The sequence below is a fragment of the Pan paniscus genome, chromosome 8, assembly GCF_029289425.2.
Source record: "Pan paniscus chromosome 8, NHGRI_mPanPan1-v2.0_pri, whole genome shotgun sequence".
Lineage (NCBI taxonomy): Eukaryota > Metazoa > Chordata > Mammalia > Primates > Hominidae > Pan > Pan paniscus.
In genome coordinates, this window is record NC_073257.2 from 126,312,381 (window position 1) to 126,328,378 (window position 15,998).

Sequence of the window (15,998 nt, forward strand, 5' to 3'; positions counted from 1 at the left end):
GGGCTGGGGTCAAGATTCCCTGAAGTTTTGGGTGCTATTCTCCCAACCACCCTGGCTTTCTCAAACGTTGACAGCTCCAAGTCCCCGCCCTTCCCAGTGCTTTCCGGCCCACAGTGGGCCACCTCCAGCAGGGTGGGCCTGACAGACACACCCTGGCAATGACCTGTGGGGAAGAGTAGCCTTCTTCCAGCAACGGGCAAGAGGGGCTGGGGAGGATTGGTGGCTTTCTCCCTCAATACTCTCAGGACCAGCAGCTCAACTTTTACAGCCTTTGGTTGCTTTGAAGTGAGTCATACCATTGAAAAGATCTTTCTGGAACAAACACCATCTTTCATGAGAATGAGTCTCAGCTCTTCTGCAGGGAGTGTTTCTAAGCACCGCTGGAGTAGGCTAGGACAATCCTCCCAACCCAGGAAAACCCTCTGGAGCAGCTGAGTCCCAACCTGGCACCTCTGAATGCTTCCAGTTTGAGGAGTCTGCCATGCTGGGTGGCCACAGTGCTTTGGGGGCACCTGTGCCCCTCTCGGCATGACACTTGCCCATAGGCAGTGTTTAGGACTGCCTCAGCCTCCCGAGTAGCTGGGACTACAGTCGCCCATCACCACACCTGGCTAATTTTTTGTATTTTGAGTAGAGTCGGGGTTTCACCATGTTAGCCAGGATGGTAGCGATCTCCTGACCTCGTGATGATCCACCCACCTCAGCCTACTCAGCCCCACTACTCAGAGACAGTCTCTCTGGGTCTGTTTCCTTAACTAAAATGGAAGCAACCTAAGGAAGTATATGAAAGAAACCACAGAAATTGTTTAGTTCGGGGCTGGGCAAACAGTACTTATTACATGGCAGCTACTTCATGAATAAAAGCCTTTTTTTTTTTTTTTTTGAGACGGAATCTTGCTCTGTCACCAGGCTGGAGTGCAGTGGTGTGATCTCGGCTCACTGCAAGCTCCGCCTCCCGGGTTCACGCAATTCTGCTGCCTGAGTAGCTGGGACTACAGGCGCCCGCCACCACACCCGGCTAATTTTTTATATTTTGAGTAGAGACGGGGTTTCACCATGTTAGCCAGGATGGTCTCGATCTCCTGACCTCGTGATCCGCCCGCCTCAGCCTCCCAAAGTGCTGGGATTACAGGCATGAGCCACCGCGCCGGGCCTGAATAAAAGCCATTTTAAGTGCTCGTTTAGTATCATGCAGGCTCTCGTCCTGCAGGAATTCTCATAATAACCTTTTGTGGTAGGTATCATTATTATTCCTCTTTTATGGACATGGAAATTGAGGCTTAGAGAAGTTAAACAATTTGTTAGTTATACAGATAGCTATTGGTGGAGCTGAAACTCGAACCCAGGCGGCCTGATGCTATACCCTGCACTCGACTGCTGAGTAATACTTCTGGTTATTATTACTACTAATTAGCACATCTTCAGGGGATCTCTATCTTAGACTATGCTTGGGTGGAGAGACTGCTGTTGTTGAGGTATGTAAAAGAGGTCGTGGGATTATTTCAATCCTGGAGTATTTATATAAAGACTAGAAGCAGAATCCATGAGGAAGGCCCTGTGAACACAAACAAAATGACTAGAGGGAGGGGTAAAAAGCCCAGAGTGAAAACTAATTCATTCTCAAATGATTATTTAAAATAATACTAGTCCTTACTCAACCACCTAAGTGCTCACGTGCTATAATTTGGCAACAGTCTTTTGGTGGATATTATTATCTTGTCCATTCTGCAGATGAACAAATTGAGGCTGAAGAGAGGCTAAACGGGCTCCAAGACACACAGACAGTGAGTAACCCCCAAACTGTTCATAAATGCGCCTTGGTGGTAGTGTTGGGGCTCATGGCCACACTGAAGGGCGCTGGCCAGTCTCACACTAAGAACCCACTCTGTGCAGTGTGCCCTGGGAGATTCAGAATGTGGGACACAGTCCTTGCCCTAAGAAAGTCACAGGGAATGGGATGTGGAGGATAACAGCATGGGATCTGAAAAGGGCAGACCTGGAGAATTCTAGCTCTGCTGCTCACTGGCTGAGTGATTGGGCATGTTTGATTAGACTCTGAGCTTTGGTTTCCTACCTGTATAGTGGAGCTACAATTGTCTACTTTGAAAGGCTCTCACGAGCAATATAGTTATGCCAAGCTAGGGTGCCTGGCGCTCAGCACAGAGATCTCATTACAGTTCAACTGAAGAGCAGAAACCCACGCAGCTAGCAGTTCGAGGCAACACTTGCTAAATACCGACCTTGAGGTTCAACTAGAGGCATGCAAAGAATTACATGCAGATTGGGCTGGGCCCATTAAGACAGGCTCATAGAAAGGGTGTGAACTCGGACTTGTCTTTAATTTGGAACAAATGGAGCCCATGGGAAATTCACATGGGTAACTCCAAAGAGCTGATGGGTAGCTGTTTTTAAAGAGTCAACATTGATCATTACTTCCTTTCCCTGGGGCCAGGTCCTCTCTGCTCCACCACCTCCTTGAAGAGTTGAGCATCGTAAAGAAGAAATACCTTTGATAAAGCTGCCTGGGAGGGAGCAAGCATGGTATGTCCTGGGAACTTGCAGTGGTTTGGCAAGATCTGAAGGCAGGGTACTGGGGGAGAGGCAGCTGAGCAGTGGGTGAGGCGAGATCCTTCCACTCCCAGCAAAGGCGGTGTGAGATTCGCTGACTAAAGTCTAGCAACTGAAGTGAGGCACAGGTCAACTTCCATTGGAGAGGTGGCCACCAGAGCCAAATCCCACAGAGAGTTCATAAGGACTGGAGATGACCCCTAGCTATGGTAATTATGGACCACAGCAGGGATGCTTTCCCACGGGTGGAGGCAGAGGTGAGCAGAACACAGACCTTGAGCTGAGGTCTCCCGGCCTGTTTTCCATGGTGGTGAACTAAAGATGCCAACTGTCTTGAAAACAACCTGCATCCCGCTTCCAGGGGAGGGTCATGTGAATGCCAGTGTGACTGGGTCCTGGGTAGGCTCAGCAGACACAGAGCAGAAGGAAGGCTATCGTTGGAGTGGGCCATCTTGGACATAGATCCTTGTACTTTCTGGCAAGCCTAAAATCTTGGCAGTGATGATAACAAGGAAGTTAACATCTACAATTTCTTCATGTAAAGTTTGATCATGCAGGGGATGCCCAAAATTGGAAGGATGCTTTTCTCCTACTGCATTCTAGCTTCTTACTAAAAAGTGGCCCACACTCATAGTGGCTCAGAAGCTTCAAACCTCCTCAAATCCCCAGCTTTGTCAAAATGATGGGACTATCCCTGCTGTGTCACAAACCAAATCAAACACCTATGACACAGCACAGTGTAATGGCTCTACTAAACATTTCTTTCCTTTGGACAGCTTGGTCAATATGGTCTGGGTTATTGGACACACAGTCCTGGAATATCCTGTTGTTATTTGTTGCATTTTTCCACCTGCATGATAAAAATGCATTCCCACAGCCTTGGGTTCATTCTGATTTTGTTTTGGTTATCGGAAGTTGCGTTGGTGCTTTTTAAAATGAGATAGACCTTCAAAGGGAGCCAGGGAACGAGAAATGAAACACAGGTATGGAGGCATCTACGAATAAAGCACACAACTTTATTCACGAAGTTGTGAGTATGACAGTGATGCAGAGTATATGACAAAGGAGTGCAGTGAGTGCTGCTGGCAACAGGAGCGGGGAGCAGGTAGGGATCACAGGCACAGCAGCGCGGAGCCGGCAGGGCCACCTCCTCCTCTGCACACAAGCATGTGGCACTTAGCGCGCCAACACACACCTGCTCAGTTTCACAGGGAACACGACACAGCTTTTCAAAAGGAATTCTTCTAAACATTTGCTTTCATATTTCCAAAAGGGGAGGGAGGGCAGGAAGAACCACACGCCTTCCAACATTTGAAAAAATTCCATAAACCCAACTTAAAATCATAGGACTCAGAGAGCTTCAATGCGGAGTCATCAGCAACTCGCAGGAACCACACACGTGATTGGACAAGTCTGTACATAAAACCCCAAAAGAACATCAATTTTGTGGACAATGGTTTCCTCTGCTGTAAAGAAACGTATGCATATATGATCAGTAAGCAGCTCACATCTTTCTGAATGTCAAGGTCTACAGGATTGTCTCTGTCCACCTTTGGTCAATGGGTTAAGGAAGTGACTCATGGGAACTGCACTCTTAGGAGAAACACTTTTGGGAATAATTTTATTGAATAACAACCACCACTCAATTACACTAAGCTTCAGAAATTGTTGGATTTGTTTAATTTTGCTGTGTACCTATACATTGTTTAGAAAGTTTCTTTTGGCTTAAACTGACCATTTCCCCCCTTCTTTTTGAGTTTTCCATGATTAAACTTGCCCAAATAAAAACATAACAATCCATATGCAAAGCATATCTGCCACCACCTCCCACTGCTTCCTGGGCGGCAAACGGAAAAATAAACAGTGATTAAAAAAAAAGCCAAAGTGAAGGTTTCTCTTTCTCCTATCACAACATAGTTGGGTAGTTCCCTTAAAGTACATCATTGCTATAAGTTGGTATCACTGCAAATCTCAAGTCCCAAATAATCTCTTTTTCTGCATAGAAAGTTATTCAAAAGGGAGCACAAAAGAGCAAGCTTTGGGGCATACTGACAAACACTTCATTGGTTAGAAGAGAATAATTTTAAAAATCAAATAAAATTGAGGCTGGCATAGGAAGTACAGATTAAATACAGGTTAAATAGCTACCAGAAACACAGAAGAGGTGGTTAATAAAAACTGAGATTGCTTCAGAGGACACAGGAGGGTTGATGAGACAGTCTATTTTCCTTCCACCATCTTCCATGAGAGTCAGGAAACGGGTTCTGTGAGCACCCAACCTGGAGCGGTCACCTGTCTCTTCCATACACAGGAGGATGCTAAGACCCAGATAGCTTTAAATGGTTTTTAGAAAGACTTACTAGTCAAAAGTGGTTAATTTGAATTTTTCAAACTTGCAAAAGCATATACATTTGATATCATCATCTGAGAAGCAATTCTTAGAAAAAAATGTTTGCTTCAATGTCTAAAGAAATCCAGTGAAAGTTTTAGAAACATTACCAGCTAGACGTCTCCGAGTTAGAGTTGATTGATATACTGGATTGGGATGGAGAGGATGAGAACTGAAAAAGAACTGCTCCAGCCTCTGCCTCAGAAGAGGAAACTCAGCTTGGAGATGACAGAATTGGGTAGCGGAGTAGATGCTAGAGCCCATGACAGATAGAAAACTACCCCCATTTAAAAAAAAACAACAACTCATTAACTCTATCTCTTTGAGGTTTTGGAGAACAGGAAGTTTATGTGAAGTTATCGAACACGTCATATTAAGAACATTTCATAACTAACCCCAAACCAAAATGTAGGTGCATAGCTAGCTGTGCAAGTTTCCCAATGCTCTTCCTATCTCCTAATAAGTCACACAGAAAGACTATGTGATAGCCTGGATTTTCTTGAAGAAATTTAAAAAAAACTGATTTTCCTATCATCATTGAGGCCCCTTTTACTTCATGCCATCAGTACGCACTTAAGAGTCCCAAGGAAGTCAAATGTTCCCAGATGTAGCCCTTTACATCGGCACCAGGGAAGCCTGCCATATATACAATCCCCTTCCTAGGGTGAACAAGCTCCACCAGTTTGAGTGTGTTAATAACTGGAATTTTCATGTATAGTACAGGGTAGGGTAAAAGCAGACTAATAGCCATCTTGTGTGCTGTGACCAGGGTGGACATTTTGAGGACAAGCATGCTGAGCCCAGTTTAACTAAATGCACAGGCATTCTAGCCCACACATTCAATCTGGCAGTTAGCAGGAACCAGGTTGCCCCACAACCCATCCCTCCAGCTGGAGCCTTCTGCTGGGAAATGGAGTAGGGGGCCCACTCTGCATTATGGTTTCCAGTGACCCCTCCCCAGAGCAGAGCACTACTCTGCTTGCAGATAGGAGGCTACTGGTGCTTTCTGGCAATGCATTTCTGCAAGGTGCAGTTTAAATGAACTCATATGGTACTTGATATGGAAAGAAGCTTTTCTTCTTCTCAAGTTGGATGCAGAACTGAGTTTAAAAGATACAAAGAAAGCAGGGTTTCATTAGTGGGAGCTGATTTAGGGTTCAGTTCTTTATCACTGCAATCTTAGGCAGGCCCCTTAACTCCTAGTCTCCGTAAAATAAGGAAGAGGGTTGTCCCAGTTTTCAGTCTAATGTCCCCATTCTATAACAGACCCATGTCTTCTTTATGTAGACCAAGGAAGAGGAATTTTAGCAAAACTACCTGATTATGCCCATGTTTCCCAAATACCTTGATTTTTCTTATATTGACATTTCATCTGCACGTCTGGGTGATAATTCATTAATCAATGTAAAACGTAGGGACCCTTTATTAGCTCCATAATGAAAAAAATCTCTCCACCAGCCAAGTGCTGGGACCCACGTGGCCACCATTGTTATTGACAGGTAAGGAAGCATTGGAAATGCACCATCCTCTCCATCCCCACACTTTCCAGAGTAAAGCAAGGATGAGGACACCCAGGCATTGTGCCAAGGCTGCCATTGCAGGAGGGCACAGAGAGAGGATGGGATAGAAAAAGCATGGAATAAGCAAGAGGCCACTGAGACACCAAAGGCTAAACTGCAAACTGCAGTGTGGCTTCCAACCAAGCAAGAGCTGGTCTCATCTGCTCATGGCTACCCTGTCAGAGCCATTTGCTAAATATGTTAGTAGATCCAAAACACACACACACACACACACACACACACACACACGAGAATAGTCCTCATTCAGTGCATAGCAATGGAAGGCTAGGACAATTTAGATTCCTTAGGTAAGAGCACAGGAGGATGCTATAGAACAGTGACTGTTCATTCCAGCCCCCAAATGACAGCAGTGAGCCACGTGTCAGAGGCTGCAACATAGACTCAGAAACTATTCTACTTGCTTTTTTACCACTGGTGTCAGAGAGACAGCTTGTAATCCTAATATTTGGTGCTAGCAGGAAGAACTTCAGAGCTTTTGTTCTTAGTGGCATATGAAGGTAAATTCAAATGTTTTCTTCTTTGGCTTTAAAACAGAGCTTAAATTCTTAAGCACAGCCCCAAAGCACGATAATAAAGTGGCTTACCCTCCTGGGTATGGAGTTACACAAACTCTCCCTCATCTAATTCATGTCGGGAATCATGATGTGGTTTCATATGCACGCACGTGTTGGGGAAACCCTAGGCTCATATTCGAATCTAGTGTTGCAGAGCCTGAGGGACTCTCGTGAGATGCTCTGACCTCCACATCCCACCTCATCCTTCCTCTGTGGTTCCCAGTCTGATCCTGCCATGAGCTACATCAGCGCCAACACCTTTCCATGAAGGAAGTGATGTTGGGGTTGCAGTTTAGCCTCACTCTTGATCTTTGAGTCACACACACTCGGTGAAAATGTCTTTATAAGCTGCAACACAGTGGGACAAACATTCAAGCAGAAATTAAAAAGCACATGCATGCTCACAAAATTACTCTGGGTGAGTGAAACCAACATGTGCACACACACCCATGAATTCGACAGAGCTGGGCAAGAAGAAAGCTGAAAAGGCCAAATTAAATACGTTTGAAGGAGTCTACTTTGGAGTTGCAGAGATTTAAAAGAGAAAAACGTCTTTCCTTAGCCTATTATTGAAGGAAACCTTAAAAACCAACAACAGCATGGGCTTGATCTGATTCATAGGATGCCAGAGAGACAGCAGAGGATAACGACTGGAAGAACTAGAGTCAGTAGGACATGGGACTTGTTTTTGTTTTTTGTTTTTTGGTTTTTTTTGGCCACGAGTGATATGGCCCCTACGCAAAATCACCTAATGGCATGCCACTGGGCCAATCTGGGGGCAATTTGTGTTTTTCCTTTCTTTGCAAAGGTGGAGCTCCAGACAGCTCCTGTCCTAGGCGGGGAGCAGGAACCAGACCTGCTATGGGAAGCAGAAAGAGTTAAGGGAAGGTTTCCTTTCATTCCTGTTCCTTCTCTTTTGCTTTTGAACAGTTTTTAAATATACTAATAGCTAAGTCATTTGCCAACCAGGTCCTGGTGAACAGTAGAGAACAAGGAGCTTGTTAAGAATTAATTTTGCTGTTATTCACCCCATTCAAACAGAGCTGCCCTGTTCCCTGATGGAGTTCCATTCCTGCCAGGGCACGGCTGAGTAACACGAAGCCATTCAAGAAAGGCAGGTGTGAAATCACTGCCACCCCATGGACAGACCCCTCACTCTTCCTTCTTAGCCGCAGCGCTACATAATAAATATATTTATACTTTGAAATTATGATAACCGATTTTCCCATGCGGCATCCTAAGGGCACTTGCCGGCTCTTATCCGGACAGTCAGCACTGTTGTTGGACAACAGATAAAGGAAAAGAAAAAGAGGAAAACAACGCAGCTCCTGTTGTATACATAAGGTAATGTGAAAAGGTCACATGTGGACACTACTCTGTGTTTCGGAACATAGAAATTTCTACGCCATGCTTCTTGGCAAGTGTTACTGTTGGCTGGCCCAACATTTGACTCATGGTGTTTTAACCAGACTTTCTCTTTTTGGTGTTGCTGAGCGACGGTAGTTTGCAAATTCTCCAATCAAGTTTGGGCCTCAATATGACATCCTACGGGGCACCGCCACTGTCAGTCCTTTCTCTAATTGCCATTCACGAGTGGGACTTAGAAGAGTTTTGCTTTTTTCTTCATGTCGTTGCGTCTCCAAAGAGGTAACCTGTCAAACTCCTGTATGGACATTCCAAAGATTTCCCGAAACACTTCAGGGGCTAAGTGGCGCTGGGAAGAAGAAAAAAAAAAAAAAAGAGCTGCTGTCAGTCCTGATGGCCACACAAATGGCCTTGAGCATTGCTCTATAGTTTATACAGAGTCATTCTGAAGAACAAGGCAGGAGGACGGGAGAGGAGCCGATCTTTAATGCTTGTGACATCAGTATCCCTTACCTGGTTGGGCCAGGTGAGGAGCCCTTCCCATCAGATAAAAGAGCTGGCAGAGTATTAATGGGGATTATAATAATAACACTGACTGGTGATGGGACACAGAGAGGTGATTTATTACATTGGAGACAACTCCATTCCAGGTCCTTGGAACGTTGAGAAGATGCAGGGAAAATGGACTATCGCAATAGAAAGCCAAAGAAAATGACCTCCAGCGTGGTCCCTGGGGAGCCCCAGGGCTTCCTCCTGGCTGAGGAATAGGGGGTAAGGTGGATGTCTGTTCTACTGAGAAGACTTCCCATCAGTCATTCCCCCCTAGAAAAGTTCTCCCAAGATCCTGCAGCCTTTATTCTCTGCACCTCTACACCAAGGTACTGCCTTTTGTCAGGAAAAAGTAAGCATTCTTTCTGAGACTGGCAGCCAGGGTTTTTCTTAATTAAAATCATTGGGATGGAAAACTATAATACAAAAATTAGTCTTCCATGTCTAAGGAGATCTTGGGTTACGTGTACCCAGATAACCCTTCAACAAGGAATGTGGAAACAGCCAAGAAAGAAACTTGTCCACTATAAATCAGTATAAATGTCTCTCCTGAGAGCCTTTGCCGCTCCCACAGCCTCCCATGAACTCAACCCCAGCTCAGGGGAAGATAAGGATCTGAGACTATCTCAAGAGAAATAGCGACTCCCATTCTGAATTACCAGCCATAATTATGGCAACATCAAGTTTCAAAGAAAATGACTGAAATCATTCTGTGTCTCCTGGGTCATTCTTTTTTTCTTTTTCTTTCTTTCTTTTTTTTTTTTTTTTTAGACGGAGTCAGGCTCTGTTGCCCAAGCTGGAGTACAGTGGTGTGATCTTGGCTCATTGCAACCTCCACCTCCTGGATTCAAGCGATTCTCCTGCCTCAGCCTCCCAAGTAGCTGGGACTACAGGCACCTGCCACCATGCCCCGTGAATTTTTGTATTTTTAGTAGAGACAGGGTTTCACCGTGTTGGCCAGGCTGGTCTTGAACTCCTGACCTCAAGTGATCTGCCTACCTCGGCCTCCTAAAGTGTTGGGATTATGGGCGTGAGCCACCATGCCCACCTCCTGGGTCATTCTTCTGGATATTACCAGACATTTTTATGCTGATCTAAGTGAAAACCTGGATATTTTTTTTCTCCAAAGTTATTTCTTAGTTCTACCTATGACATGAGGGTGATCTTTTTGATTTTTTTTTGTTTTCACTGAAGAAATAAAACATTGCTTAGGGGAGAGTTGGGGGAGTGCATAGGGATCTGCAGTTGGGACTGGATTTTTCGGTTTTGTTTTACCTCCAGCCTGGTTCTGTCCACCTCTCTGAGGATTTTGTTTCGCCCTCTGTTGGTCACCATGAGCATTTCATATGGAAATATCTGAGAAGAAAGAAAACACCTCTTCTAGAACACCACAGTCCATTTTATTAACAAGCAGAATCCACCTAAACGCTAGTACTCCCAAGATAGAGCTTCCAAGAGACTGTCATGACAGAATCCGAGTGATGGGTCTTCCTTCTGCAAGGCCAGTGGAAGCTCCAGTTTCCAGGGGACAGGGACAGAATCTTAGACATTCTCAACTTTCCACCAGTGTCTCAGGTAGCACTGAGCCTTAGGGGGGCTTTGTTGAGTGACAGAACACTAACTTACTATGTATTGGGATGAAGGTAAACATTAGAAGATAATGGAAATTACAGGCACGTGTTTTTTGTTTTTGTTTTTCTTTTTTTGTTTGTAGACAGGGCTTGCTCTGTTGCCCAGGCTGGATGCAGTGGTATGATCACAGCTCACTGTAGCCTCAACCTATCAGGCCCAGGTGACCCTCCTATCTTACCCTCCCGAGTAGCTGGGACTATAGGCACATGTCGTCATGCCAAGCAATTTTTTTTAAGTTTTAGTAGAGATGGGATTTTGCCATGTTGCTCAGGCTGGTCTTAAATTCCTGAACTCAAGCCATCTACCCGCCTTGGCCTTCCAAAGTGCTTGGATTACAGGCGTAAGCCACTGTGCCCAGCCAATGTGTTACCTTTTATAGGATGCTGTTATAGGGCAGGGTGCATTTGTGCTGGGGTTAACAATCTTATCCCATGACTAGCTCATGAATCTATGGGGCCAGGCAGGCCCAGAAGCAGTGCTCTGGCAACTGCCATATTGAAATAAGCCCTGGTTATGGTCACCAGGGAGCATGAGCCCTTGGACAACTCTGAAGGTACAGGGTGCTCTGGAGCTAGGGTGGCCAGTCACCCCAGTGTACCCAGGACTGAGGTTCTTGAAATGCAGGGCTTTCAATGGTGAAACAGGGTTGCCTCACCTACATGGTGAGTCTGCAGCCACTCCACCCAGCACCGGATATGCTCTGTAATGCACATGGCAGAGGCCAAGGGAATACCTTGGTCATAGGCAGAGAGGGACTGGCACCTCACTGTAAACACACAGCATCATGCCCAGTAAGGGTTTAACCTGCTGACCTGATGTGGGCAAAACAGCAGAATGGCAAGGTGCATATTCATGACATGGCTCACCTGAACACACCAGCCTACAACACTTTGAGAATGATGAAAAGATAGAACATCAAATCTGTTTAGGGTTACGCCATTCCCATATGAGAGGAAAAAGAACAGCTGCACTTGCCTTTGGTTCCAACATGTTGGGCATAGACACTCCTCGGTCCATTCTCATTGCAGGCATGTGGCCATCTGGGAGTGTCTGCAACAGAAATGCCAGTTCCAGGTGAGGCATGAAATAGTCTAGGAAACTGAAGGGAGTACTCTTGGGTTCCCAATTCCCTGTTGGGTCTCCAATCCTAACCACTATTTTATTTGTGTCATCTAAATGACCATGTATTTTTCAAAATGAGATCCTTGCTGTATAAGAACAGGAATACAGCTCTTTTGCAATCAAGTTGGGGAGAGATCTTGGCTTAATGGTTATGGACAAATTCCTGAATTAGGCTCCATGAATGAAAGTATATAGTACATTTAAAAGATGCCCAAGTCTATTATTGTTAGTTTCTTATCTTTAATCATGATTTTCTATGCATTTTTCTTCTTTTCTTATTCTCCATCACATTTCTTTCTTTCTTTTTTTAACAAGATTTAGGTTCTAGTGAGAAAGGAATGTCATGAGGGCAAACTGCTCTCTCCTATTGGCTAAGACATCAGTGTCTTTTCATTTGAGAACACGCAGGAAAAGGGTGGCCTAAAGTACTGAGAGATTATAATTAAAAGAAGAAAAACTGTATATGAGCAGACCCTTGATGCTGGTCCACTTCCACCCCAGAGAGGACTCTCCAAGGCCAAAGCAAGAGAGACCCCCTACACCTGGCCTGGTTCATGCAGTGTCCCCAAGGCCTGCAGGGAAAGCTTGACCCAGGCACCAGGCATGTCTGCTCTTCACGGCTATAGAGTAATGACTAGACAGATCAACCACAACAAGCATCTTCTCAACAGAAACTGTTGCCTTGGAGCCAGCAGTCTGGGTTGGAACATGGCTGTTCTATCGGTGTGGCCAATTCAAGAAAGACAAAGTGTTCCATACCTGGTAATCTGAAAAGGAAAGGAAAAGAAAATATCATAAGGGAAAGACCATGGAAAAGCAAGGAACCATTCACAGACTATATTATATTGAAATTCCCAACATATTCTCCCTATAAACCATGTTCTTTTTCTGCTCCCAGACTCTGCACATGTTATCCCATCAGCCTCCCTGAAGCCAAGAAATGCCTGGCCCAGTGTTAGTTAACAGTTAAAACATTTTCCCCTGGAAGCTTTCGCTGACAACCTAAAGGTACTTACTGCTTCCTTCTCTGCATCTCTGATCCCAATGCTCATCACACAGATCTTCTTTCTGCCATATGCATTTTGAGGGCAGGGGCCATGTCTCACTTATTGTTGTACCTCCAGTTACTTTTTTTTTTAAGAGACAGTCTTGCTCCGTCACCCAGGCTGGAGTGCAGTGGCATGAACATAGCTCACTGCAGCCTTGAACTCCTGGGCTTAAGCAATTCTCCTGCCTCAGCCTCCCAAGTAGCTGGGACTACAGGCATGTGCCACCAGCTAATTATTATAATTTGTTGTTGTTGTTGTTGTTGTTGTTGTTGGTAGAGACAGGCCCACTTTGTTGCCCAAGCTAGTCTAGAACTCCTGGCTTCAAGTAATCCTTCCGCCTCAGCCTCCCAAAGTGTTGGGATTGCAGGCATGAGCCACCATGCCTGGCCTCTAGGTATCGGATAGAGTGCTCAGCACATAGTATGAGCAATGAATAAATTCTCACAAACTCACTTCTTACAGTTTGATTTCATTAGATATTCTTTGAAATTTTGTAAATAATTGCCCTATTAGCTCACAGAAGACAGATGTGATCCTACTCTAAGGATACAATACAGCATGAACACAGCCAGTATACTTGACTCTCATGAACCTCAGCCTCGAGGGAAGACGTGGCCATGCTCAGCCTGGCCATGGGAGCCTCACCTCGCACTCCCCCGCTGACATCCCCATAGCTGTTATACTGAGCGAAGTCGGTAGAAACAGGCTGAAATGAGGAAAAACAATTATTAGGAAATCTCCATAGTGATCGTTTTGGAGTCAGGTGAAAAGGAAGAAAGAGTTTACAAAATCCTAGGAATTCTTCCCAAGCTAAATGCCAGACCTTCATTTTTTTTTCCCCCTATGATTCTTCTACTGCTATGCCATCTCTTTGTCTTTTTTAGTGTACTAATGCCACCACTCAGCAGGCTCTTGGTAAGCAGGGATCTCTTGCTGATAAATAAAAATGCATTTTCCTACATAGTTACATAATTGTATCTGTTCCATCTTTTGTGAGGAGGATGGTTATAACACACATTCTTATATCTTTTTACAGCAAAGATAATGGTTCAAGTAATTACTTTTTGTTTCATTGTAAAAAATATTTGCCATACAGTTTTGCAATTTAGTTTTCCCATAATCATACACAGGCCATTCTTTTATCTAAAGTTAATTTCTCCTTCTCTCAATAGAAACATTTTATTTTGCCTGTAACTCAAATTAATTTACTAGGCAACCAGGGAGGTTAAAATTTTCATTATGTTCCAACACTGAGATCAAGAGTCAGACGTATTCAGGCAATGTGTCAATACTTCAGCCAGGGCCGAGGTGGGAGTAAAGGCAGAAACAATGAATCGGGGAGAAATCTTACCCGGTGAAGCCCATTTCTTCCATAGCCAGGGAGAGATGCAGTTTTAGATGATGGAATATGTGAAGCTGAGTAAGAAAAAAGTAAAAAACCAATTGTTAGGAAATCAGAAGGTCCAATCCTTTAATGAAATTGGCAGTATCTTCTACCTCACAGGATAGAAATACCAAAAAAATTCAAATCATATTGGGCTCAAATGTTCAAAAATATGCCATCATATTTGCAAGGAGTGGGTGGACAGTGATATGACTGAGGAGGGAAGGGAAAGAAGTCCACGCGGTTGAGTGGGGGCTGAAGCTGGCTGTGCTTCCTATAGCTCTGGCATGGAGCTAAGTGTTCAGCATGCTTTATTTCTTTGAATCTTCAATATAACCCTAATAACACTATGATTATTAGTTCCATATTACAGAAGGAGAAATAGGGGCTAAGAAAAATATCCTGCCAACAGTTACTAAGCTTCTAAACAGCTGAGCAAGGATGTAAATCAGGGATATCTGAATACATTAGCCCATGCCCCAGTTGATGAGGTAGCAGTAACTGAACTGGAAGCCAACCCTGTATGTTATCAAGATCTACCAGCCATCTACAGCTGGACTCCTGGGAGGCCTGATACAGGGTATCTGTCAATGATATGGAAGCCTGATAAGCTGCTGGGCTTGAGAGGGAGCAGCCCTGGGCTTGAATTCTGGTTCTGCAACTTAATACCTCTGTATCTCTGGACATGGTGTTTAATCTTTCTGAAGTCCTCATTTCTTCATCTATGCAGGTACAATGTTATACATTCTTATAGAGCAGAATCTCAGAATTCCAAGGAACTCTAAAGATTTGTAAACCACCGAATCCAAGATCAATGCCAGTGAGGCATCTATGAAGGGTAGCGGGAATTCCAGGTAAGGGTGTGGGCTCCGGGGTTATAATATGTGGACTTCTAAATCCTAGTCTTGCTAGTTATTGGCAGTATCACACTGGGTATGTTAACTCAATTTCTATACCAGTCTCCTGATTTCTAAAATAGAGATGAAAATGCTGCAGTTGCTAATAACAACCACATCTACTTCACTGGCATGTTGTGAACATTAAATAAAATGTTTAGCAAAAGTGCTTGCATGGAGTGAACATTAAATGCATTTTTTTTTTGAGACAGAGTCTCACTCTCACCCAGGCTGGAGTGCAGTGGCGCAATCTTGGCTCAATGTAAGCTCAGCTTTCTGGGTTCACGCCATTCTCCTGCCTCAGCCTCCCCAGTAGCCGGGACTACAGGCGCCCGCCACCACACCTGGCTGATTTTTGTATTTTTTAGTAGAGACGGGGTTTCACTGTGTTAGCCGGGATGGTCTCGATCTCCTGACCTTGTGATCTGCCCGCCTTGGTCTCCCCACTAAATGCATTTTTAAAGGAACTCTTAGAGGAGAAAATTATGCTCTAGCTCAGAATATGAGAGAAGAAATCTTGTGGTTTAAGAGAGCATTGGCTTATGACAGATAGATACAGGGGAAAATACACTGATAGGCTATTTCAGCCCAGTGTATAAGTCATCTTCTTCAAAAGTATCAAAAACACTGTTCATCCTCAGTTCTTGTATTGAAGATTTTTTTTCTTTTTTTTTGAGATGGAGTTTCACTCTTGTCGCCCAGGCTGGAGTGCAATGGTGTGATCTCAGCTCACTGCAACCTCCACCTCCCAGGTTCAAGTGATTCTCCTGCCTCAGCCTCCCGAGTAGCTGGGATTACAGGAGCCCACCACCACGCCTGGCTAATGTCTGTATTTTTAGTATAGATGGGGTTTCGCCATGTTGACCGGGCTGGTCTCAAACTCCTGACCTCAGGTGATCCGCCTGCCTTG

At 44.6% G+C, this 15,998-nt stretch overlaps 1 protein-coding gene across 11 annotated transcripts in view; it reads right to left on the reverse strand.

The window, feature by feature from the left end:
• Window positions 1-3,564: 3,564 nt before the first annotated feature.
• The window catches only part of ABLIM1 (actin binding LIM protein 1), a 329,600-nt gene continuing 317,166 nt past the window's right edge, over window positions 3,565-15,998 (reverse strand). For 8 of the 11 annotated variants that reach the window (XM_063607908.1, XM_063607913.1, XM_063607910.1 and 5 more), the window contains 2 exons: window positions 14,160-14,224; window positions 11,614-13,514 (listed from right to left, as the gene is read on the reverse strand). In XM_063607908.1, the coding sequence (XP_063463978.1) occupies window positions 13,344-13,514; window positions 14,160-14,224 (236 nt within the window). In that variant the 3' untranslated portion in view covers window positions 11,614-13,343. Of the gene's footprint in view, window positions 8,806-10,280; window positions 10,362-11,612; window positions 13,515-14,159; window positions 14,225-15,998 lie in introns of those variants that run through there. The other 3 variants (XM_034931561.2, XM_034931560.2, XM_055092320.3) reach the window with 1 other exon arrangement.